This window comes from Lontra canadensis, unplaced genomic scaffold, assembly GCF_010015895.1.
Source record: "Lontra canadensis isolate GAN:19392208 unplaced genomic scaffold, GSC_riverotter_1.0 scaffold67, whole genome shotgun sequence".
Lineage (NCBI taxonomy): Eukaryota > Metazoa > Chordata > Mammalia > Carnivora > Mustelidae > Lontra > Lontra canadensis.
Window position 1 is genome coordinate 3,280,132 of NW_022631061.1, and position 27,337 is coordinate 3,307,468.

The 27,337-nt window shown below is 40.6% G+C and overlaps 1 protein-coding gene across 1 annotated transcript in view; it reads left to right on the forward strand.

Moving 5' to 3' along the window:
• The window catches only part of B3GLCT (beta 3-glucosyltransferase), a 115,809-nt gene that overhangs the window by 31,437 nt on the left and 57,035 nt on the right, over positions 1–27,337 (forward strand). Inside the window, exons 5-7 of the mRNA XM_032880007.1 lie at positions 13,156–13,232; positions 13,708–13,819; positions 21,225–21,361. Of these exons, the coding sequence (XP_032735898.1) occupies positions 13,156–13,232; positions 13,708–13,819; positions 21,225–21,361 (326 nt within the window). The remainder of the gene's footprint in view (positions 1–13,155; positions 13,233–13,707; positions 13,820–21,224; positions 21,362–27,337) is intronic.

Genomic DNA, 27,337 nt, shown 5'->3' on the forward strand with positions numbered 1-27,337 from the left:
GACCCCTCTCATATTAACTAGGATAGCTATTTTACTTCTCCCAGTGAAACAACAGAACGTGGAGAAAAGAGTTGGATAAAAAGATGGAGTATGAGTTGGTGCGAGGAAAGTAGGATCTCTTGAGTAAGTGAATCTTCGAGAGACAATATGGAGAAGAAGAAGGAAATTCACTTGACTACATTAATGGAGAAAACATAGCAATGAGTTAAGGAAGGTGGGGGTTTCCTTCCACTCACAAATAGTCCCATGGGTGTGTGGGCTGGGGATTGGCAGCTCTATGCCAGAATCCTTCTGTTTTGTTACTTTACCAGCGGCTAAAGTGTCTTGTCCTTATTGGCATGGTTGGAACTGGTTAACTACCGCAACACTGGCATTCTGGTGTATGCAGAACCAGTTTCCATTTAAGGTTATGTCCCTGAAGTGGTATATGTCTTTTCTGTCATTTCTCCTTACATCCCACTGTCATGTGGACACATGTAGACTGGGAAAGGTAATCTCTAGTTGGGTGGCCTTTGGATCTAGTCAAAATGCAAGGAATTCTAATCGCTGAAAGGAGGAAGGTGATTATAATCACTAAAAGGAAGAAGAGACAAATTGACATCACTGCTAAAGTCAGGACATTGTTTACACACCAAGGACTCCCCTAGTCAATAGAAGAATTTATCTATGAACCTCCCATTCATTCACTCATTCATTCAGTATTTACAGAGCAAAGCACTGGCCACACAGGCATCAGCAAAATGTAGTCCTTGTGCTTGAAGAGCCCACAGTCCAGGAGAGGAGATAGGCCCATACATGGGCAATTTTAAAGTAAGGGTGAAGTGTAGAAAGACAAATACTGCTTGATTTCATGTACATGAGATATCTAAAAATAGATTCATAGAATCAAAAGCCAGGGCGGTAGTAACCAGGAGAGGGGGAAGTGAGGAGTTAGCAACAGGCCGAAAGTTTCAATTAAGTAAGATGACTGAGCTCTGGGGTGGGCACTCCAGCATCGTACTCTGTTGTACACTAAAAAGTTTTTGCTTTGTTGCAAGGACAGAGCTCATGTTAAGTTGTTCTTGCCACAGTACAATAAAAATAAATAAAAAATCAGGCACTAGTGCGGTTAAAGAGGGGGGTGGGAGCAGGGAGGGCTTCTCTGTAGACAACCGGGGGAAGGCAGCCAGGGGAGAAGCACGAGCGTGTTGCCCAGGATGTGGGTGCCACAGCCCAGAAGGTTAGGTAGGGACTGACTGCAGATGAGCTGTAGGTCTTCTTAAGGGTCCAGGCCTTTCTCAGAGCCTCTCAGGGGATGCTCTGGGCATTTGAGAACTATTTCTTTGAGATCCAAGACATTTAGCATCTCTGGCCCCTGGCAGTACATGCAGGAGGAACCCACAGTCCCTGTTACTACAAGCACTGCCTGTGAAAATGACTGGCTAGGGGAGAGCCATTAGGGCCTCCTTGTGTCAGCTCTGTATTTTAAAATCATCACTCCAGTGGCTGTGAGGAGGGCAGCTGAACAGACATGAGCCTGGGTAAGGAGCCTCATCTCAGGTCACTGGAACTGTCCAGGGTGATGCTGCTCAAAGTGGGGGCGCAGACCTCTGCTGGTGCTTCGCCACAGCCAGTGTGAGAGGCATGGGGCCAGGGGCGAGGGGTGGAGCTGGCGGGGTGGTGGTGGTAGGGGATGTGAGGCCAGAATGGCGGCAGTTGGGGTGAAGGGTGGAGAAGTCAGGACCGGTGCCCAGGTCGGGCTGAGGTGGGGTGGAGTGGGGCTGCCATCTGAGAGGCTGGGATTCGTGGGTTTGCAGGGTGCAAGAGGACTGCAGGTTTCTGCCCATGACATCTGAGGTGGAGGTGTCGCATGCTGGAGGCTGGATGTTTGTTTGCTTGAAACTCAGGAGCACAGTTTGGCCAGAAGGTAGTGGATTTGGAATCAGGAACATATGTAGGCAGTGGCAGAAAGCTTGAAGGTGCTTCTTCCGGGGGGCAGTGGGACTGTGGGGGAAAACCAGGGTTTGGGGACTGGGCAGAGCATGAGCAACCCTCTGGGGATGTAGGAGGAGTGCGTGAGACACAGAGAAGGGGCATGGTCTGATGTCAGGGACGCTGAAGGAATAGCCTCTTGAACAGTGGTCGCTGCTGTCCTGTTCCCCCAACTGAACTCGTAAGACAGGGTCTCAAAAATGGCCATGCCACTGGGCCATCTTGCTGTGGGGACTCCTGCCCATGTACTTACTTCGGGAGGTGTCCCCACCCGGAGCACTTTGCTGTTAACTGGTGCTCTTGTTATTGTTACTTTTCTTAATGATAGTTAAAAAAGAAGAAAAAAAAAAAGCAAAGCATGTAAAATCTGCCCTCAACCATTTTTGGGTGTAAATACTATAAAGCACATTCACACTGCGTAACCAGTTTCCGGAGCTTTTTGTCTTCCCCACAGAAACTGGATGCATACCCATGACACAAAAACTCTACATTTCCCTTCCCTCCACACTTGGTAACCCTTGGATGTTGTCTCTATGAATCCGATGGCTCTATGTACCCCTCGTAAGTGGGATCATAGAGTATTTGTCTTTTTTCGAACAGGCTTATTTTACTTAATGTACTGTCCTCAAGGTTCATCCGTGTTGTAGCCTGTGATGGGGTTCCCTTCCTTTAAAGGGCTGAATGTTTGTTATTGTTACTTTGACAGCCTTGGTGCGCCACAACGGACAGCAGGATGAACACCACTTTCTGGGATGCTCCTCTGGTGTCCCCCACAGGCTCCCTTGCAGTGCCCTTTCTCTCTCCTCCAGGGCATCTGTCCTGCCCTCAGACTCCAAAGGGAGGCGAGCCCTGCTCTGTACTTCTCTTTGTATCCCCCACAGCTCCTCATGTAATGCTGCAAGTGGATAATATTAGAAACTGCATTTTTCACTGATAGATTTTTCTCAGCTTTTAAAGCTTAGAAAGCAGTTCCATTTCACTTCCGTATTTACTTTTTCTAGCACTTTATTTTATGCTTCTGTTTTCAGTTTGCTTATCCCTAATTTTTATTGTCCTTTCCGTGTACACTTTGCACGTTCCACGTGTTGAGTAGCTGTCTCAGATTGCCACTAGGTGGCAATATTGGTTTTACGTTTAAAGACATGTAATTAAGCAACATCATTAAGCAAACCCTTCTTTTCCAGCATTTAATTTCTGTGATAATAAATGGAGTCTAGACTAAAGCAATAAGGAAACTTCCTTTTAATTATAAGACAGTCTACTTTTCTTATTCTGAAATTCTTTCCTAGGATGGAAGCCAACTGTGAATACTGAGGTAGTTATGACAAAACTTTAATGCTTGGATTTAATTTGCTCACAAGATCCTGCCTTTTGGTAGTTGAAATGGCCAGGGACATTTTAGAGTCTGCAACTATACTGGATCCTGGTTCATTTTTTTCTCTTTATAGGGGTGTTTTTTTGTTTTGTTTTGTTTTGTTTTTTAATGGTATACATGTGATTTATTGAATTTTAAAGATTGAACTTTAAAGAATTTAATGTTGAATTTTAAAGATCCAAAGATAGTTGACAGCTAATGCGGGGTTTGGGGACAATCGTGGTGGCGGTATTGGGTTACCCTGACCTAGAACTACATGAAAGTAGAGCAATAAGGTTAACTTCAGAGAATTAAATGCTGAGATCCACAAAACATGCAGGTGGGCCAAAGTCCCTTTAAGAGGCAGGTATGACTCCCTACTTAAAATTTAACTGGAACTCGTTTTAAGAAATTGACATATTCTTGAGAAAGAATTGACAGCTCATTCATCAGCCACAAAAGTGGAGAAAGGAGAATCTAAGGCAGAAGTTGTCAGGGCATCCCAGCTCTGTGGTGGGGAGCATGCTTGCCCCTTCGAGGACGGGTCAACCCCATGGTTTGGCAGATGCGTGCTGTACCTCTAATTGAACAGGATGCCTGGGGCTCTCTTGTCACTGGGGACCTGAATCAGGAAGTGTTCAGGTTGCAATCTGGGTTTTCCCCATAGATTTGCCCACCATGAGCATTCACAAAATTTTCTTGCTAAGGGTGGAATCAACAGTAAGTTTTATCTTTGAATATTTATCTGATAGACCAAAATGTCTATTCCTCCCACACTACCAGATGTCTAGAACTGCTGTTTGTTTATTCATTACCCTTGTCAGGTTGCACTTGACTACAAAATCTGCCAAAAATTAAGGTGCAAAAATTTAATGGCTTCTGTGATCATGCATCTGCTTCTAGCTGTTCTCTTTGCTTTGGCAAGTTGTTACCTAGGCCTGTTTTGCCTCAAAGTGCTAAGATGTGGTCTTATTAAGAACACAAACATTTTTCATCGTTCTAAATGCGAATATAAAAACAGGAGCCTAAACTAACTTTCCATCTGAAACTTAGTACTGTACTGGGAGTTGTCGCTAGAATGGTGAAACTCTTTCCCTTATTTCTAAAATACTTTGGGTTATTTTGAGTTGTTCTGTCCATCTCCAGTTTTGAAGCTTATAAGGCAGCTTATAATGGCTCTGTGGTTTACAGTTGGATGTTTCTTCCTATCAGTCAGCTAGCAGACTTTACCAAGTGCTCTTCTATGTGCAGAGTACCGTTCTTGATTGCTGGGGAGTGACACCTGGTTAGAAAGATCCTCGAGCTCTTTGACTTCCTTATGAGGTAGGCGGTAACTGCTTCATAATAGAAATGACTATATCATTAGGTAGATGCTAGATGTCGAGATAAGCAACTTCAAAAATTTATCCAACAAATATTAATTGGTCATCTGTGGTTGTATTAGGTACTTAACGAATGTGAAAGGACATCTCCAGGCAATACAGAGGGCCCATTAGAACAGTGGTGCCTATTTGAAACCAGTGAGGAAGTAGGACAGTATGTAAGAAGCATACGTTTATTAATGTTGTGTCCATTGTGCATGTGAAGCCTGAGAGGGTAAGGAAACAAGACATGTCAAATCAGGTAAGAAAGACAAGAAAAATGAGCTGGAGGGCCGTCAGCCGAGAACTTAGAAACTGGAACTGGAAGACAAAGGCAAATTGTCAAGAAGGCTTACTGTTAGGACGCCAGGTGGAAACTGGGATTTGGGCAACGGTTTGGACGATGGGTAAGAATGTGTTCACAGTGCACTATGTACTGGTCTTTTTAGACTGGAATGGATGGAAAGTAAAGTCAGTGAGATGGGGGATGTGGTTGGTGAGCACAGAGTTCCTAAATGCATATCTGTGGATACGAGAATTCAGATTTTGAGGAAGTGCTATTTTTTCCCCCTCAGGTTTTTTTCTCCCCGCATTACAGATGGAGGGGTAGTGTGAAGTTACAAAGATTAGCTATTTAAAGAGGTGCAAAAAACAAAAGGCCGCATGCAGGTGAGGCTGGCAGAAATCCACAAGGCGGGTTTGTGCCACAATCTCTTAATGAATCAGGCACTTGAGTGTGTGTTCTTTGAGATACCTACTATGTGCATACTATATGTGCATCAGTTATGATTTGGCTTCTGTTTCTCGAACCTAAGAAAATTCCTTCTTGAATGGACATTTGTGTGAAAATACTTGCATATATATGTATTTTTTGTTACCTGGAGTGGGAGCAAAGAGCTTGGATTCTGGTAAAGACACTGTCGGAGTATCTTGTCCTTGTATTGTTGATGGAGAGGCGATCCTCTGAATGTCGTCTTCTCCCTCATGGGACCTGGCATCCAGTAACCAAGGGGAACTGAGACTATGATCATCTGTACTATAGCTGCAGAAGTCTTAGGTCTTAATACTTGCCTAAAGTTACGGAAACCAGTATTGTTCTCCAAAGGAATTTCAGATAAGATTAAGTTGGAAACAATAAAGGAAAGAATATAAAAGGATCCTGGTGGTTTTTTTAGTTGGTTTTAGTAAAACAAAAATTGTTGAAGACTCTAAAGTGTGAGCTTCAGTGAGAGTACAGGGCAGGGGTCACGCTTGATTTGGGAACCACTTTGAGTGAGGAAATCAGATCCTGTAGTAGTGAGCGCAGCGGGGACGGGAGGCCCGAGTTCGCAGTGGAGGTAGGACCCGAGACAAATGTGGGCAGAAGCACAGAAAAATTATGGTTCTGTTTTTTTTTTTTTTTAATTTTTATTTATTTATTTTCAGTGTTCCAAAATTCATTGTTTATGCACCACACCCTATGGTTCTGTTTTTAAGGCAACCTGCAAATACAGAAAAGCAAGTTCAGAGGTGGGGTATTCTTAGAAGAGTTTGGGGGGACAGGGAGGGGAACGTTGTAGCTGTATGCATTGCAGTTGGCAGTTGTTGGATTGCATTTTCTGCTTTGGGCCAAATGGAGCCAAACTACCTGCTCAGAACCCCCCCCACCACCCCCTGAACTAAATAGCTTTTGAAAAGAACAGACACTTCGAATTTTATTGTTTTCTTTTGTGGTATGAACTTTATTTAAAACCTGGAAGAATCTCAACCTTAACAAATAAATGATAATTTTTTCCCTGTTCACAGAAAGTTTTGTAAATCACTATTTGCTTGAGGAGAGTTAGTCTACAGACTTTGGTTCATTAGTTTAAAAAAAAAAAACAACTTTATTTCCATAAGATAAGCCAGAACAAAACCTTTCAGTGTGAAGAAGCTGGAGAAAGAAAAAAAAAAAGGATGGTTTTTTGTTTCCTGTTTTTAGAAAATTTTTTTTATTGTCAAGGAGACAGCATGAGGCACTTCACTGAAAGGTTAGCTTTGACTGTGTGTATCTGGATATCACTACAGTTCTCTTTTTAGGTGAGAGCAGTTGGATGCTTACTGAAGATTTGATTCATTTTTTTTGTAGTAACTGATGGGTGTAAAGTATCACATTAGTTGTTTATTAAACTGGGGACTTATTACATTACATTTACATTTTACATATTACATATGTATGCGTATGTATACATATTACATATTTACATTATATTACATTTATTGCTGTTGAGTAAGAATTTATTCATCCATCCATTCATTTAATAAGTCTTTATTGAGTATTTACGTTAAGCAAGGACCTGGGCAAGATGCCCCAGGAGAGAATAGGACATTGAGACCCACGTTGTTTCAGAGGTGGTAGCTCCGCGATGACAAGTTCATCCTACTGTGGAGAAGGCCATGCTGTGAGCATTTGTCCTTTTTAGCTGCCTAGCATTTGAACCCCTTCCCTGTCCTGGAGAACTCTATCCCGGGTGAGTCTGGAAGAAGCTGGGGCTTGGCCCAGTAAGAACATCAGAGGTCAGATGTTGGATCTCTCCAGGTTTGGGGGTGCAGCTTGTGTTGCAGTGTGGACAGTCAAGACGTTGCCACACAGGACTGCCTGGAGCTGGAGGCCCGTGGAAGCCATCGCTTTAGAGCTTCTTCGTTTGGTGGTTACACCTGTACCCAGTGGCTAGAGGTGACATTGGGGACCGGCACATGCAGGTGTGCAGAGGACATAAAGTGCTCCTTGGGGACGAGGTGCCAGTGGTGGGGGATGCCCAGCAGGCTGGCCCCTTCCAGCTGAGTGGTGATGCCCGCCCTCCAGCATGCTCATTCTGGTAGGCAGCACGCTGCACGTTGCTGGGTGAAGCCACAGTGACATCACTCTCTAAGGACACAGGCAAGGAAGCACCCAGCCCTGCCTGGAAAGGTCAGTGAAGGCTTTGTGATGGTATTTGAACTGAGCCTTGAACAAATAGTAGACTTTGCTAGGGTGCCTGGGTGGCTCAGTGGGTTGAGCCTCTGCCTTCGGCTCAGGTCATGATCTCAGGGTCCCGGGATCGAGCCCCGCATCGGGCTCTCTGCTCAGCAGGGAGCCTGCTTCCCCCTCTCTCTCGGCCTGCCTCTCTGCCTACTTGTGATCTGTCTCTCTCAAATAGATAAATATTTTTTTTAAAGATTTTATTTATTTATTTGACAGAGAGATCACAAGTAGGCAGAGAGGCAGGCAGAGAGACAGGAGGAAGTAGGCTCCCCACTGAACTGAGCAGAGAGCCCGATGCAGGGCTCCATCCCAGGACCCCGAGATCATGACCTGAGCCGAAGGCAGAGGCTCAACCCACTGAGCCACCCAGGTGCCCCTAGATAAATATTTTTTAAAAAATAGTAGACTTTGCCAGACTCCTGCCTGAGGCAACTGTGGGGACGCTTGATGGAGGCAGTTATTGTGAGTCTTGCTGGTTATTAGGGAAAGGGGTGAATACAGGGAAAGTGAGCCGCTTTGCGAGCCAGCTGGTGAGCTTCTGTTGAGAAAGGTGTGGTTGCAGAAACTAGTGAGACATCTGATCTATGGGGCCAGGGTCTGGAGCAGAGACAGAGAGCTGGAAACGAGGGCAGTAATCACAGCTGCCTTTTTTTTTTTTTTTAAAGATTTTATTTATTGTTGGTTGGGGGAGGATCAGGGGGAGGTGCAGAGGGAGAGGGACAAGCAGACTCCACGATGAGTACCAGGCCGGACATAGCGCTTGATCTCAGGACCTGAGATCATGACCTGAGGCGAAACCAAGAGCTGGATACTTAACTGACTGAGCTGCCCAGGTGCCCCCAGAGGGAGGGTTCTGATGCAAGTCCTTTGGCTCCAGAAATCAGATTCTTAAACAATGAGCTGTGCTGCCTTTCATGAATAAATGAATGATTAGTTAGATTTATATGAGCTATAAAAATGTACTTAGTACTAGCATTTCAAAGTAAATAGTTAATAAAAATAAATTTTATAAATAATGAGGTAATAGCTTTCTCTTATTAGGAGAAGATAGGGGTAAGACAGGTATTTGGAAAATACAAATAGATCTATATATATTTTAAGTAGAGGCTCAGGTTCTTGGAATATATGTTATTACAGCATTACATGAACTCTGGTTCATAAATGAATACTGAATTTTTAAAGACTAGTAAATCTGTCTGATATGTGTTCCAAACAGCATATCAGACATCTTTATCATCATCCTTATAAGATATACCTCCTTCTCATGGGAGAAGTTATAACAATAAACAGATGATAATTTTCATCATAATTCATGTGTTGGTCTAGAAGCTCAGTTCAGTGGCTAAGACATATATAACAGTTGGAATTTGGAAATGCAGTTGAACTGGAAACTTTCTTAAAACAGGATTCAGTCTTTCAGAGCCACTGCCTCATCTTGAACAAATGTCTTGGCTTTTGGTTTCAAATTTAGTACTTGGTCTGAATGATGAGACTGAATTAGACCATTAACTCCTGTACCACTATGCTTTGAAGTAATATTATGGGCAAGTTACAAATATTGGGAAACAGTCTGTCAAGAAGGGAAAAGGCCAGCAGCATGAAGTTAAATTAGTTGAATTGTTTCCAGACATAGGTACAAAGAGTCAAGTGATCCAAAACCAAATTTGCCTAATAATTAAAAAGTTATTTTTGGTATTAAAATATTAATCTGTTTCCATCCATGTTCAACTGTTGACTCTTTCATTTGTACTATTAATATTTCTAGATATAAAACCTTCATGATTTTACTTCCATATCAGTAATGATGGGCTCTCCGGGCACCTGGGTGACTCAGTGGGTTAAGCCTCTGCCTTCAGCTCAGGTCATGACCTCAGGGCCCTGGGATCCAGCCCTGCATCAGGCTCTCTGCTCAGCAGGGAGCCTGCTTCCCCCTCCCTCTCTGCCTCCTTCTCTGCCTACTTGTGATCTCTGTCAAATAAATAAATAAAATTTAAAAATAATAATGATAGGCTCTCTCTATTCTCATGCAGAGAGCATCGTTAGAATGCTCAGCTGTGGAATCAAACCCCTTGGCCAAATACGGGTGATGGATTTGTGTCAGAACCAGGGAACCAATTAGAGTGTTAATTTTGAAGGTGATTGTTCAGAATTGTTAGTGGCTTTAAGTGTGAACGTATGCTTGATATATGTTCAAAGGAAGTACTGACTGCATGTCCAGTAGGCTTTCTGACCTCAAAGTGCTTGTTAGGGGACCAGTAGACACTGATGATGGAAGTGAAGATAGACTGGTTCAATGAAATAAATAGTTGACATAAAAGTCAACTGTTACTGTTCAACTTGTTCATTTTCTTTCCTTTTTCTGTCATTTGCCCACAATAGGCCCTTTTTTATTTTTAGCCCGTTTATGCTTGCCTCTGTTATGGCATTATCTCATTATTGAGAAAGCCTGACTTTTTAGGTTTGAGATGGTGGTATTATTGCACGAATAGGTGTCATTTAGATTGACAATAGACAGTTCCATATGCATGGGTGCCTTTACTATAGCTTTTATTCCAAATGGCACTGTTGATACAACATTTTCTTATTTTCTTTCCCTTTCATATTTCATTTGAAAACTCTCTCAGTCATTCGTCCAATTACATATTAAAAAAATTGCATTGCATGTAAAAGTGCTGTAAGCTGGTTATGGCAGCCGAAAGGAGGAATACATCTCGTGGTGGTGTTATTTATAACACACAAGTAGAAAGAGCATTAATTATTACAATTCTGAGTAGTAAAAACTGAGATAAGATCATTTGATAGACAATTTTATTGTGACCTTTTAAGTTATCGTATCTTAGAGGTGCTGATACATAGGAGCATGTGTGCATGTGTGTTCACACAGAGTATACATATGTACACATGTGTATCAGTACACACACATATATAGCATATACATAAAAACAAGAATAAAAGCTCTTGGGCCTTTTTGAGGATTAAGGGATGAAAATGTATTTATAATTGAAAGGACTTTGGGTTAATCAAGAGTTAAGATCAGGTTTCTGAAAGTCAAGGTGGGCATATTTTTGAGACCAAGGTATTTACACACCTCTGGAGGCAGTTATCAACACAGCCCACTAGTTTTTGAAATGTTTTTATTGGGAGATAAGTAGGTACAGAAAACTTGATTGCCAGTTTTATGTTCACTGACTGAAGCAGATATGAAACCCAGGCATATGATTTAGTAAACAAAAAGGAATGGGGATAGGGATGATTATAATTTACTAGTAATCCATAGAGTTTATTTAAGACTAGAATTTCACTCCTTTGTGCTAAGACTTTGCCTTTTTTCTTTTATTGTTGTGACAGATTATTTGTAGGCCTGTCTCTGTATCCTTGCCAGGAAGGTGCCCTCACAGCTTTCCTGTGATAACTGTTGATATCCCTTATATACTTCCTGCAACCAGGAAGGATAGGACTAGTACGTAAGAAGAATTCTGAAGTGTATTTTCCTCAAGAAACTTTTAAGACTAAACTATGTTTTAACTACATTAAAGGATTTTTTAAAAATTTTATTTATTTATTTGAGAGAGAGAGAGTGTGAGAGTGGAGAGGTCAGAGGAAGAGCAGACTCCCCGCCGAGCAGGGAGCCCGATGTGGGACTCGATCCCAGGACTCCAGGATCATGACCTGAGCCGAAGGCAGTTGCTCAACCAACTGAGCCACCCAGGTGCCCCACATTAAAGGATTTTTAAAACATAGTTGTAATACTTTGGTCATCTTGACACAAATATTTTCATTTTCCTGGTTCCTTTCCAGTCTCTATTCATATATGAATTTGTTTTACATATTTGGAATGCTGTCTGTTTTTCCATTTAACATAAAGACAGTTCCATGGTTTCAGAGTCTTCATTATTATACTTTTGATTCGATTGCTACACAATAGGTCTTTTTTTCTTTTTTCTTTCTTTTTTTTTTTTTTTTTTTTTGAGTAGTCTCCATGCCTAGCACCCAGCAAGGACCCCATTATAGGGCTTGAACTCACAACCCTGAGATCAAGACCTGAGCTGAGATCTAAGAGTGAGATGCTCAACAGACTGAGCCATCCAGAAGCCCCTACCTATTTTCTTATAAAACCTTTTAAAGTATTTGCTCTTTCTTTTCTAGCTAGCCATATTAGCATACCATAATTATCTGAAAGTTTTATTCAACTATTAATATTACTAGTTTTCTTCACACATGATTTTTATTCTTATATAATTCCTCATGAATATACATGTATCTATGAATACATATAGCATATGTATATAGCCATTTCTTAAAAGTCAATGGACATTACTGCATAATTCATAATCAACAGTGGGAAAGCCCAGAATTATATTGAGTATACTGAGTAACTAACTGTTAATTCAGCCTTCCATCTGGTTTTTTCTCTGACATGTCATATTGCTCATCTGATTTAACCTTTGATTACTGTCCTTGCCTTTCATATTTGTACATGAAAGTTAAAATAAATACTACATAAAATAAAGAAATGAGACGTTATTTGATAGTGAGTTCCAAAGATTTACATTGAAAACCATTCTCCTTAAATAGTGAACTTATATGAACTTAAAGGCAGGTGTGGAATCTATATTAGTTTAGTAATAGTTTGAATATTGACACACTTATTCTTAATGTGTTTTGTCTGTAACAGTTACCAAGGAAGCAAATAAAACACAGAATATACTAAAGTTTGTTGAGAGGGTGGTGGTATTCAAGCATATTATTATATATCTGACTTAGGGCTTGTAATAACGTGAAATATATGGAATAGTGCTTTACTTCAAAGCTAACATTCATAGCCTTAAATGTATTAATCTCTATTTCTCTGTGTATATGTATAGATATTTATTTAACCATAGGTGTGTCTTGTTTCTGAATCTTAGTTCCTCCTCTGCTTGTAAATTTTCAGAGTCTATTATTACTATCCTTGTCTGAGTACCTAAGGGTTACAGTTCTAGTATTTAGACCCCAAACTCTTCATTACTATGGTGTTTTAGTTTTTTAAAGGCACTCAAATTTTTTTGTTTTTACATGAGATAAATTGGATGTTATATACATCCTCTTGTTTAGCTGACATCTTTTATTTCCCATCTGCTACCCGTGGATGTATAGTGAAAGCTATTTCTATGCCTTTGTGTTATCCCTGACTGCTTCTGTGCTCTTCCCTTCTGGTCACTTTTGCAAATCTGCAAATTTCAGGTCCAGCTCCTTGGATCACTGAGGACCCTTCTTGGAGTCCTCAGCACTCTTCTATGCGTAGGTGATAAAGAAATTCAGCCAATATATCTCATTTCTAGTAACTCCTGAGGAGAAGAAAAGGAGAAGAAAAAGGAGAGTACGTAGGAGAGTAAAATGTCAGGTTTCTGAAAATACCTGCATTTAAAAATTGAGTCTTTTTTTTTTTTTAAATCGGATCATATTGTGTTTTTATTTATTTCTCCTCTTTGATAATGTTTCTGTAGGATCTCCCCAGAGTCCTTCTTCTTCACCAGCTGTCTAAGCATGAAGGTGCATGGACCATACTTCCACTGTTACCACAGTATGTTTAATTTGAAATGTGTAAATTTTGACACTTCTACCCGACCACTCCTATGCTCCCTACTTTTCTTACTAAGAGTCAATAAGAAAAGTAAATTTGAACTTTATTTCTTATGACTACTATATTACCCAAATTTCTTGATTATTTTAATCATGAATGGCTTCTGTTTTTAAATCTGTTGCTTTCTTAAAAGCTAAAATGTCAATATATTTGATACTTATCTTTGGAAATTATCTACCTTCTGGACTGGTGGAGTTATGGAGAAGTAACTTTAAGAACTCTAGCTGTCTTATAAACCACTAGTATCTGGCTTTCCCATAAGCTAAAATTATACATTGAAGAAAAACGTAGGGGAAAAAATCTAGATTTCTAGCCATTTTATATGTCTTTCATCCATTTCTTGCTTATTAGTTTTAAACCTTATTATAAACTCATTTTATAGAAGTGTTTACTATAACCTATTTCTCTTTGTCAGCTTTTCTGTAACATATAGCAGAAATTCATCATGGATTTTCTTCTGTGAAGAGGAGACAAGAATACAAATTCCAGAACTCTTAGAAACACTCAGAAGATACGACCCATCAAAGGTGAATACAATTTTAATACCAGAATTTATCTAACTGGGGGAAATGCTTAAAAGAAGATTTAATTTTAATTGAGAGGTTTTCCAAACTAATAAGAACACTTAATTTAAAATTAAAAATAATGAAATAATAGTTGAATAGTTAGAAGTAACGTTCAAATAATTCTTTTTGAAGTTTTTATAGCTTTTGGAGGGATAGAACTTACAGTGAACCATTTTTAAATGACAAAATCTATTTATATGTGTTAGTAGTTTCAGAGAGTTAAAAAGCTATAACCCAGAGTTTAGAAATAAGTTTAAATTGCTTATTTCTCTTTGTCAACAATGACCACATATTATTTTAGGTGAGTAGTATTTCTTGGTTGCCAGCTGTGCATCAAGAACTGTGATAGCAGGGGCTAGGACAGACAGATGAGGATCTTGAAGACATGGATGATAAAGAATGGCAGGAGAAAACAGACCATTTGGGAAGCAATGAAAAGTGAGAGGTCTTACAGTAAGGGAAATATAGGGTACTGTCAGAAGTCCAGAGCAGGGCATCAAACCTAATCTCCCAGAGTCAGGACAGGAGGTGACCTTTAATCTGAGTCCTGTAGGATGAGTAAGAGTTAATAGGAGAGAGTATTTTAAGCAAAAGGAACAAAATCTGAGAAGGTCTGGAGATAAGAAGGGGTGCTTCTCGTGTTAGAAGTCTAATGCTAAACAACAACAACAACAAAAAAATCCACTGCTACTTTCTGTATCCTTATTTTTCATATTTTTAGATTTTATTTTTGGCAGATATGATGTAGCAATCGGATCTTGTTTATTTCTAAGTCCCTAGCACTGAGCAGAGTGTTGAACACTTACTACGTGGTCAGCGAGTATCTGTGATGGACGGGTTAGCTCTGCAATGTCAGCTTTCCTGATGGGCTACGTCCTGTCTCAGGACATTGCCTTGGAGATAAGTCGAGAGTAATCAGCCTATTCATATCTCTTGGAGAAGCCCAGGTTATACCCAGATCACCATATGGAATCCTTTAAACTTAGAATAAGGAAAATTGGGGCCTTTCAGGTACCACTAGACACCTGTCCCACCCCTATTCTGGTCCCACTCCAGAACTAAATCATATTTAATGAGAACGTGGAGAAGGAAAAGTGGCTCCTGGGGGCCTGCTTCATTTACTGATGTAGGAATAATGTTGGGCAACAGTGATCATTCTCAAACACTTAGTGGAAGGTCTGTTACCTTAACAAAGCCATGGGTTTCAATGTTCTTTAAAAACTGCAAGGGTCCATTATGATTTCTCTTTATGCCTTTGCTTTCTGGAAAGATACAGATATAATTGAATGAGAAGGTTGTTAGGTTAAAAAGAAAAGTCCTTTAAAGTAGAAAAGAATTATAAATGTGTCTTATCCCGTCTTTTCAGATGATGCTAACCAGCATCTATGTACTTTGGCCATGTTTTGTGTAAAACATCTGTTAGGCTGTTAAGTTTCCTTTTGACTTGAGAAAAACTCCCAAATCCTTTTTAGAATGTAGGAGTTTTAATCTCCTCCTAGTGTTCATTTCACCTGGAGATTATTTTTCCATTATCCGTGGCTCTAATTCTTTGCAGAAGATGGTGACTCACTGTGCTTTTTAATGAAAATTGGAATGATAAATTTAAAAGTTCAAAGCAAGTTCATGAAAAGCAAGTACAGAATAGAGGTAAAATGAGAGGTTTTCCCCCTCTTTCCTGAACTCAGCCTTTTAAAAAAATCTAGGATGCTTTATTTCTTTCGAAACTAGCATTAGGAAATAAAGATTATGTAATGTTCAAGTTAGCTCAAACCAGTGTGCTTTTTTTCCCTACCATTTGAAATTTTAGAAAAAAGCAAAACTGGCTTTGATAGTGTTACAAATAAACTATATTAAAATAATAATTATGTAGTATGTTAGAGCATCAGTATTTTTTTTTTTAAGATTTTATTTATTTATTTGACAGAGAGAGATCACAAGTAGGCAGAGAGGCAGGCAGAGAGAGAGGGGAAGCAGGCTCTCTGCTTAGCAGAGAACCTGATGTGGGACTCGATCCCAGGACCCTGGGATCATGACCTGAGCTGAAGGCAGAGACTTAACCCACTGAGCCACCCAGGCGCCCCATCAGTAGTTTTTTTTATTCTGATGTTTTATCCTTCAGTATCTTTCTGTCATTCTTATGTAAATTTACACTGTTATACAATATTTTAAATGGAAAACTTAAATTTTATTAAAATAATCTTTTTAAAATTGCCTTTCTAGGTGAGTTCTAGAAGTTTCCATATCTTGCTGGAGTCTTTTTTTCCTACTGTATGCTTTTAATATGAGTGTGCATTTGCTGAAATGTCTTGATTTTTTTTTTTAATAGATGTGAAGCACCGGTTCTGGTAAAGAGTAATTCTAAGATACTAATGGAACATTGTCTGAATTGTTATTTTACAGCTTATCTTGATTATAATTGTCTTTACTGTGAAACTATTAAGAAAATTGTTAAGGGGGGGGGAGTGCCTCTTTCCACAGATTCTGTGTAAATTTCTCCCTTAGTTTACATGGTAACAATCTTATACACTTGATCATAGCCAGACACTGCCATTAGAAGTTAAAACACAGAAACATGTTTTGCATAAAATTGTGTTTGCAGCAGGAAATTCTAACAGTGAAAGATTAGTGAGAAAGGTACTGAAAATCTCCTGAAGTATTTTATTTTCTTTAAACAAGCTGTATTGATGTGGTATGTTACATGTGATGATTTTCATATCGAGTAATGTGTAACAGTTTGAGAAAGTCCTATGTCATTGATTTTTTTTAAGATCTTGAATTTCTATCTTAAGCCAAAACCATATACCTTACAGTTATCCCTCTTGCCCAGTGATGATTTAAAATATCCATAAAATGTCAAGAAAATCGTGACGTAGCTTCAAAGGCCAAGCACACAGTTATGTTAATAGGTTCCACACGTGTTCAGTTACGATCTGTTGCTGAATTGACCAAAACCAAGGGTTTGGGAGGTATTTGGGACACAGCCACAAGCAGAAGAGATAATATGGTGTCCCTCCCGGTTTTGTTTTCTGGAGCAGGGAGTGAGGTGGGAATGGCTGGATAACAAGAAAATATGCAAAACATTTAGAATTTAGGGTGCTTGATTTAAATTAGTTTCTCTAACAGGGGTGGTTTCCATTTGAAGCTCTCTTGGGCTTGCTCCATTCATTTAACAAAAGTAGTAAGCACTTACTCCGTGTTAAGTCTTCTGGTGGGGATAGAGCAGTGAGACAAATGGACGGTTTCCCTGCCGAGGGGCGGGGTGTTCTTGTGGCAGGAGAGATAGGCAAGGAGCAAAAATGCAAACAATGTGGCCGATGGTAGTAAGAGCTATGGAGAACAAGAAAGCAGAATGAGAGGGATAAGGGATAGATTGGGGGTGGGCTTACTCTTGTATATAGGGTATCAGGTCACTTTTGAGCAGAGTATGAAGGAACCAAGGGAATGAGCCATGTGCTCCCTTCTCCTGTAACTCCCTACTGCATACCTCTTCTTGTCTAATTGGAACCTCAAATTCAACATATGCAAAACTGAACTCTTAATGCCCTTTTTTAAAAAAAGATTTTATTTATTTGACAGAGATCACAAGTAGACAGAGAGGCAGGTAGAGAGAGAGGGGGCAGAGAAGGCTCCCCACTGAGCAGAGAGCCCGATGCGGGGCTCAATCCCAGGACCCTGGGATCATGACCTGAGCTGAAGGCAGAGGCCTTAATCCACTGAGCCACCCAGGTGCCCCTCTTAATGCCCCTTTTAAACCTCTCCCATCTTCAGTCTTCCTCATCCAGAAATGGCATTATGGTCTATCCAATGACTCATATAAGAAAACCTAGGACCCATGATGGATTCCTCCTTTTCCCTCAACCATGTGTTGGCATATCCCACTGAGACTACTTCCAAAATACATCATCTTCCATCCTCTCTCCATGTTTAAAACTGCTACTCTGGTCCAGACTACCATCATATCTTGCCTTGACAATTATTAGAGTCTCCTTGCTGGTCTCTTGTTTTCTATTCTTGCCATCCTAATAATCTAGCCTCTTGGTAATTTAGATCCTGTCATTTACCTGTTCAGAAATTCCCACTGATTTCCGACTGCAGCTCAGATAGTTTCACTAGATTCAGCATTTTCGGTGGGCAGTAATTTTCTTCTATCTCGGTAAAGATGTTGTTCCATTGTCTTTTACATCCTGTTGTTTCCATTGAAAATTCAACCGTATGTTTTAGTTCCTAATCCTAACCCATCTCCTCTCAAGCTACTCTTAAGGTTTTCTCTAACTTTGGTCTTTTCAATCAACATATGCCTCTGTGTGGTTTCCTTAGTACTTTACCGGTGTTTATAGGGCTTCTTGAATCTATGGCTTGATGACTTTTGTTAGTTTCAGAAGATTCTAAGACTGTTTCTTCAAATATTGGTTCAGTTCCATTCTCTTTCTCCTCCTATTCTGGCCTTCCAATTTCATGTGTTTTAGACTTTCTCACTGTTTCTCATATTGCTTTTATTCTCTTTTCTATATTTTCTTCCTTTTGTTTTCTTTTTTGTGCATCAAACTAACTATTTTTTATTGACTTACTACCTTCCAGGTTACTGATCCTTCCTTCTCTTGTGTCTAATATCCTCTTGGATTCCTGACTTCAGTTATTGCCTTGGTCAGTTTTAGAATTTCCATCTGACTTCTGTTTATTATTCTAGCTTTTTGGTAAAATTCTTCATTTTTTCATCCATTTCCTTAAATATATGAACAATACTTATTTTTTTTTGATAACTGTGGTATTTGACTTATCTGTGCATCTTTATTTCACATTTTTCTCTTTGTTTTTGTTCTGGTGCTGTTTCTTGGTGTGCCTGGTAATTTTTCACTAAATTCCAGATATTTTGTGTGAAAAAGATGTGGATGATATCCCTATGTACAGGAGGATTTAATATTCTTCTGGGTTGTACACCTGGTTGGGGTAGGTATATTTACAGACTGCCCGCCCTTCTAGACCCCTTTCTTCTAGCAGACCCTGCATCTGGGCCTTGGACTCTCCAGCACCACTGCTGGAGCCTTTGGTCGGCAATTAGCCTCTTTACTGCTGCTTTACACTTGGCTCTTGGTTCTTTTCTTGTTTCCTTTTTCTTTCTTTTCTTCTTTCTTTCTTTTTTTTCCCAACATAGGAGTTGAAGGGAAATCACATGCGGAATTTGGGGCTCACTTTTCTGGATCTGCTTAAATCTCTACCTTCTTGGCAGCCTCTAGCTCCAACCCCTTTCTTAGTCCAGCAAGGCTGCAGGGTCCCAGCTGCTGCTTTCTGTTGTGTGCCATTCTCTGTTATGGGCAAAAGGCTTGAGGGGTAAAAGGAGGTGACTACAGGGTTCCTGTGAATGCGCTTCCCTTCTCTCTTGGATGTTTGCCCTCATCTACTATCCGTCTTTGTTTTCTGAGGCCCTCAGTTATTTGGTTTAAGTATTTTCTCCAGCATTCACATTTGTTCTCAGTGGGAGATGTGTTGTGGCTGGAAGTGGAAGCCTTAGACTACACTTGGAGCAAGTCTGCTTTGCTTCCCGCTGTCCTCTGAAATCCACCCTGGGCTGTCTCCTGCCTGTCTCTTTCATACCATTTCCCCCTACCCGGTATATTCTAGCACACTGGACTTCCTTTTTCATCAAATGCATCAAGCTTGTTCTCACCATGGGACTTGGTAGTAACTGCCTTTTTTGTTCTTCCCCAGATTTGTGCATAGCTTGCCCCTTGGTATTACTTATTCTTAATTCAGTTGTTAGCTCATGAGAGGTTTTTCTCTCTTTCCAGGGAAGTCCCCAGGCGCTCTGTTTTATTTTCATCCTACTACAATGCAGTCACCATCTGACCCTACTTTACTTATTTTCTGTTTCTCCACTATTATGTAAGCTGTGTTCCCACCTGCTATGGAATAAATGACAAATGTTAATTGATAATAATAAATGTTAATCGAGTGAATGAATAAATGAATAAAATAGGCACGAATTCTGGAAGGAATTTTTCAGATTCTTCTTTGAAAACCTCAGTAGGGCATAAAGGAACACTGTTTTCTCATCTTTATTTATTTTTATTTATGTCTTTATTTATTTAAAGATTTTATTTATTTATTTGACAAGTAGGCAGAGAGGCAAGCAGAGGGGAAGTAGGCTCCTGGCTGAGCAGAGAGCCCAATGTGGGGCTTCATCCCAGGACCCTGAGACCATGACCTGAGCCGAAGGCAGAGGTTTAACCCACTGAGCCACCCAGGTGCCCCGGAACACTGTTTTCTTTACCTTAATAGTATTTTGATACAGAATTTTCTGTAAAATACCACTTGTATATGTTTATGGCATAATGACTAACATTTTGTTCATCCTGTTGATATACTAAATTACTGTCTTTGTGAAGATTATGCCATGTTCATTATCATAGAGTATTATGTTTTTGTTAAAATTCTTTAGAAAGTAATCTATGCTAATTCTGTATCACCCAGAATACTTAATTAACTAGAATTAGTGATATGACTTTGTTTTTGGCCTTATATGAAATGGCTTTTTAAGAAAAGGACATTTTATTTATTTTTAGTTTTTTATTTTTTGGATGTACATTTGAAATACATTTTACTTTATTTAAATTCAATTAATATATTATGTATTATTAATTTCAGAGGTAGCGTTCAGTGATTCATTAGTATTCTTCTATAACACTCAGAATAACACATTACGTGCCCTCCTTAATGCCCATCACTCATTTACTCTCTCCCCCAACCCCTCCCCTCCAGCAACCCTCAGTTTGTTTCCTATAATTAAGAGTCACTTATGGTTTGTCTCCCTCTCTGATTTTGTTGTATTTTATTTTTCTCTTCCTTCCCCTTTGATCCAAATTCCACATATGAGTGAGATTATATGATAATTGTCTTTCTTTGACTTATTTTGCTTAGTATAATATCCTCTAGTTCCATCTATGTCGTAGAAAATGGTAAGATTTCATTCTTTTTTTTTTAAATTTTTTATAAACGTATAATATATTTTTATCCCCAGGGGTACAGTTCTGTGAATCACCAGGTTTACACACTTCACAGCACTCACCATAGCACATACCCTCCCCAATGTCCATAACCCCACCCCCCCAACCCCCCTCCCCCCATCAACCCTCAGTTTGTTTTGTGAGATTAAGAGTCACTTATGGTTTGTCTCCCTCCCAATCCCATCTTGTTTCATTTAAGATTTCATTCTTTTTTGATGGCTGTGTAATATTTCATTGTATGTATGTATGTGTATATATATATATATATATATATATACACACACACACACACAAACATACACATATGTATATATACACTACATCTTCTTTATAACAAAATGATGTTTTATATCTTTATTTAACAGGAATGGTTTTTAGGAAAAGCATTACATGACGAAGAATCTACAATAATTCACCATTATGCCTTTTCTGAAAATCCTACGATTTTTAAATATCCAGATTTTGCTGCTGGCTGGGCCCTTAGTATTCCACTTGTAAACAAGTAAGAATTTATTAGACTTTGTGTGTGTATGCATGTGTGTGTGTGTGTGCTCGGATCACCGTTTAGTTCACTGAGTACCGTAACTGATCTCAGGTGAGTTTTGCACTGGAGGCAGTGTGTGATGGGATGGGAAGATCTGGAACGGAGCCAGTACCTGAGGGGCTTGCTTCTGCTCTGTCACGTTACTTGTCCCCTCAGACTGATTACTCATCTGTTCTCTATTTCCTCTTCCTCCCCTGCAAAATAAGGTGAATAACAAATTGTGAGCCTAAGGGAGGGCACATAAGTGCTCTGAGAATTCTGCATCCACAAGAGTTATTACTGTTTTCATGGATCTGGTTAACTATAGGTATGACTTTGATTGTCAGTAAGAAATCAGGTCTGTGACGTGCCCAGGGAGTGGGAGTGGGGTGGGAGTTGATGACAAATTATGTACATGGGTCCACACGTTGACACAGGCCAGGCAGCAGGGACAGTGACTAGAGCTGTACACATCTGTACCTAGCTATTTGTGCGTGCAATTGCAGTAGTGCTTTTTTCAATGTGAAAGTAAAGATAATTAAGTTGTAGCTCAGGAGAAATAGGATTGTTGACAAGCTCTTAATTCAAGTGCCTCAGATTAATTATGATGTGTTTTTTTTTTTTTAGGGAATGGAAAGTTGATAAAGCAGTTGTGGCCTTTGTATCTTCAAAGATGGAAGGGTGTCTATTTTTTCTCACATTAGGTGTACTGTTTCTAGGGTTTTGAGTCTTGGGGTTTTGAGTCTTGGAAAGCTTTTTAGACAGATAGTAGTACCTTGTTTTTTGTGGCTGGCCAACACTTTATGACATTTGAAAATTTTTACAGCGTAAGACCCTCCTTTCCAATGGAGAATCCAGAAAGGCTCAACAACACCACCTCCATGTTGTATCGCCTTCCTTCCTACTAGACAGCAGCTCCGTGAGGTGGGCTCCATTAGGTTGATGTGCTGTGTAAAATCTTTTGGGAATGGAGTTCTGTGGAGATGGAGACAGTGAGACCATGGTCCATTTGGCTTGGGAGGTCATGATAGAGGAGGGGTCATTTGAAGGCTGGCAGCTGAGACAGTAGCTTCCTGACATGGCAGCTTCCTGATGGTGACGGAGGCCATAGCTCCTCAGCTACCCATCTCTGTAGTGTCAGTTGGAGGTTCTTGGAATCTCAGCCTGCAGTCTCTTTATTCAGACTTTCCAGTAATTCTGTGAGCCATCTCTATTCACTAATAAGTGTCCTTTGTGCTTAAACTGGCCAGAGTGGATTCTGTTATCTCCAACTAAAATGTGTGACCCATGGACCCGTCCTGAGAATACCAGGCAAAGATACTCTGCCCCCAGCCTGTGCCAGACATGCCTAGGAGGGCCCACACATGTTCCCTGCTCTGTTCTCAGAAAGGGATGGGCAGGAGGGAAAGGGGAATGAGAAGAGAAAGTTGTCATTCCCTTCTTACCCTGCACTGTCTGGCTCTGCTCTCAGCAGGATGCGGGGAAGATAATTCTGTTTCAGCTGTCCTGGGTCATCTTTACTCTCAAATGAATTAAGTTTGGGTTTGCTGTAGCTTGGTGACTGTGAGCCCCCACGACACTCTTTTCCCGCTATGTCCAGCAGCCTGGTGTTTGGGTCCTGTTTGGCTACCTGTGTTCAGTCTGGACTCTCCAGAGCTGTGAATGGCAAATCCCAGCCCCAGAGCTCTTCCCTGCGACTTTCAGATTCTTCACCAGGCGGTAGCCTTCCTCCCCTCTGTCCTCACTCTCTGTACTTAGCTTGATAGCCTGGAATTATGTGGACTGACTCCTCTACACAAGTTCCAGTGGCTATGGCTTCTCTGACTTGGGAGTTAGAAGCTTTTCCTAAGTCTGTTTGTCTTCTGTTTCCTGGAGACCCAGGTCCCTGGACAGAGGGACAAGCACAGCTGTAACTTGTCCTGGGCAGTACTCTTGAGCACAGACGCCACCTTCTTTCCCCAAGGCTAAAGAGAAACCCACTACCCTGCAAAGACCCTGTACAGCAAGCCTGGAATATAACCATCTCTCTGAAGCCAGTAGGACTCCTTTTTCCATCCTTCCCTCCCAATCCAGGAGGCCACTCATCCAGGAGACGAGTCCTGTAGTTTAGAGAGTTTCACTTCTTTCCATCCCCCATCTAGCAAGGACCTTGGAGGCCCCTGGATGCTGGAGGCAATTCACTTTTTACTGAGTTTGGTGTAATAAGAACTTAATTATTGCTTTCCTTTCGACTTACTTTTTTTTTATTAATTTTTTAAAAATTTTTATAAACATATACTGTATTTATATCCCCGGGGGTACAGGTCTGTGAATTGCCAGGTTTACACATTTCACAGCACTCGCCATAGCACATACCGTCCCCAATGTCCATAACCCAACCACCCTCTCCCAACCCTCCTCCCCCCAGTAACCCTCAGTTTGTTTTGTGAGATTAAGAGTCACTTATGGTTTGTCTCCCTCCAATCCCATCTTGTTTCATTTATTCTTTTCCTACCCCCCTGGCAGGTTCTGATGGCTCTGGTTTGTGCTCGTCTTCTAACTACCACATGCTCACCGTGCAAGTAACTGCTGGGGGCTTTGTGAACTGGGGCTGCAGGCTCCGCACTAGCCAAGATACTAATCTTAAGGGGGTGCTGTGTGAGGGATAACTTGGCCTTCTGTAATGGCCATCATACTGGTGCCTGCTTCTCTTCTGTCATCTTTACGAAGTCGTTGGAAACACCTATTGACAAGTGTCGTTTACTCCCTCTCTGGTCGAGCAATGTTTTCTGCCGAGACGTGGGAGATGACCGAGGGCCTCATGTCCCTGCAGTAGGGTATGTAAGGGACTACATAAGGGAATTGGGGCCAAAAGACTAATCTTTTGTACACGTTCCAAAAATTTCCAACAGTTGCCCCGCATATAGAGGGATAAGGCACCAGATGACCTTCTGCATTCAGTGTCCTTTGCTTCCATAACACTGAATGGTTGCCAACAAGCTGCACAATGTTTGTAGTTGATTAATATCTGTGGTCTTCTCTGTGCCTCTCCTACCTTTCCCCTGCCAGCAAAAACAAAACAATGAAAATGGAGGCTCTACCAGAGTACCAAAATCAAAATTCTGGTGACCTGATACCGTAAGCCACTTAAAAATTCCAGTGTGGATCCTTTTTCTTGTGATGAACACAAGTAATCAAACAAAATAATGTAACCCATTTAGCATAGCAATTCTGTTATGGCCAAGAGCTATTTAAAAATGGTTCTCTCATAGGAGATTCTATATATTCTTCAAGAAACTGGTATTATCACCAGCATAAAGTATCAATTAGCCCTACTGGCTGCAAAATTTGATCTTCCCAGTTGGTTTTTCCCAGTTCCAAAGCTAATGTGCTATTTCCTCCTGTTATTAGAGACTATATGAGTTAGCATATCAGATTAAGGAAATATTATAACTGTAATTGAAAGGTGAGGCCTGTGTTGGTTAATGTAGGAGTTCAGCCCTGTTACTGAGGATGCTGATTCTCCTTCTCTCTCATGCGCAGTACACAGCATCCTGAAACCACAGAGAGCAGCAGCTCATCTTAAATCTGGTTCCTCTTGTGATTCAAGGCCAAAAGCGCTACTTGTTTATGTTTGTTTATGTTCAGCAGTGGAGAACCTCTCCAACCATTGGAATATAAGTGCTTATCTTCAGTCTGCAGTTGGATGGATATCATCTGATTGAAGTAGATTGGGTCAACTTCAGACCATTAACGATGCAGGGAATTTCAGTGCTTTGGTTGGGATTAAACTAATTCTGACCCTGCAGCCCATTTATTGGGCTCAGTAATTAGAAGTCTCTGAGGAAGAAGGAAGGGGAAGCTCTGTATTGAGTAGGAGGTCTACAGCGCCCACTACAGAAGTGATGATTCCCTTTGCCTCCCTTCCTTGATTTTATGGCCCACTCAGTAGGTAGGGCAACTGTTTACAGTTACTTAAGTATTTCTCCTGCTCAGGTCATCAGAAAAACTGGTTACTTAAAAACATTTCACAACACACACTTTTTAAGACCATGTCCTACCAAAAACATTATTTGCCCTAGCAATCCCACATAAGTGAGTTTTGAATTAACATCACCTAACATTTCCTGGTGATCCATCTTTGTGATCTAACAATAGTGTCCATAAAAGAACATACTTGCATTTTTGGAGAAATTTCCAATAACATGATCTCTTCAAATAGGTTGATGTTACCAGTTTATTCTTTTGTTTTTCCACCAGTAAAACTTACCTAGATTTCCTCCAATATTTTGCTCCTCTGACTAGCTCACAAATGGGACTGTTAAAGTCAGCTAGGAACTTCTCCTAATATAGAGGTGATGGGGCCCCCTTCTGTTGCAAGTTTCTAGTCTCACTGGTTGTGTCTTTAGAGCTGTGTTACTGGGACATGACTTGGCATTCTAAAAATAGGTAAGCTGAATATCAAACGTCATATTTGCCAGGAACTGAATATTTAATGAGGAAATATTTTATCTAAGTAATTGGAATTTCTGAACTTAATTGCTTTTTGTGGTTGGTTTGTTTGTTTTTTGCATTGTTGGTTACTGAAATTCACATTTGGAAAACTCTTGTGCTGTCTTGTTGTATAGAAAAGTGAAACCTAGTTTCCACTTTTAGGCCTTGCCTTTTGAATTAGGTGAATGCCCTGCACACTTTGAGAACTAGATAACGCATTTGCAAGGTGACTGGGTTAGGCTCTGGGTGTCAGTGAGGCTGATTTATTATGACCTCTGTGATGCCCAGGTAACCATCACTTAAGGTTATGGTAGACAGCATGGGCTGCTAGAAATAGCCACTTAAAAATTCCAGGGTGTATCTGTATGTCCTCAAATTAGTCACTGTCCACCTTAAAGAAATTCAGTGTTCTTCTGTTTTGTCCATCTGAGGTTTCCCCCAAATATAAATTTTCAAGAGTTGAATGAGAAAGAAACTTAAAAAGTCAAAGAAGCAGAGAGCATGTTTAGGGCAACAGGTCAGAGATATATTTTATTGTCTAGGAAGAAGGGACCTGTGATACATAGCTATCTAACAATGGGTGTCACTTGCTATTAGGTTACCATCCCAACTGTGTGTCCCTTGCCTATGGCAGGAAACCCAGCTCTGACTTTTTCCGTCTTCAGAGTCTGAATGTGGTCTTACTGGATTTTGAAGGCCCTTGACTTGAGTCCAGATTCCAAAGTTACCTTGATAATTGTTTATTTATAAAAACCAGCTCTAGCTGAGCAGACTGCAACCTGGACGAGAATTCATGCCAGGGCAGGCTTTTTTCTGTTAATACGTATTGGCAGAGTGTCCAGGAACATGTATGTATCTCTGTGCATCCTCACCCACTCCTCCCGACAAAGCGGAGGGCAGGTATTGAGCAGGAATGTGACCGAGATTACATTAGATTATGTGGCCTGTTTGGAGTTACCTGCCACCAAGCCATACTAATATCTACCCCAAGACAAATGCTTTAATACTAAACATAAATTATAACCTGTGTCCTTCTTTCTTTCCTATAATTTAAGGTAAATTTTTAAGGAAATCTTGGGGCGCCTGGGTGGTGTAGTCAGTTAAGCATCTGAATCTTGGTTTCGGCTCAGGTCATGATCTCAGGGTCTTGGGATCGAGCCCCAATTTGGGCTCCATGCTCAGAGTGGAGTCTGCCTGAGATTCTCTCTCTCTCTTTCTGCCCCTCCTGCTCGTGCCATCTCTCCCTAAAATAAATAAATATAATTTAAAAAAAGAAACCTGGGGCGCCTGGGTGGCTCAGTGGGTTAAAGCCTCTGCCTTTGGCTCAGGTCATGGTCCCAGGGTCCTGGGATCGAGACCCACATCAGGCTCTCTGCTCCACGGGGAGCCTGCTTCTTCCTCTCTCTCTGCTTACCTCTCTGCCTACTTGTAATCTCTGTCTGTCAAGTAAATAAATAAAATCTTTAAAAAAAAAAAAAAAAC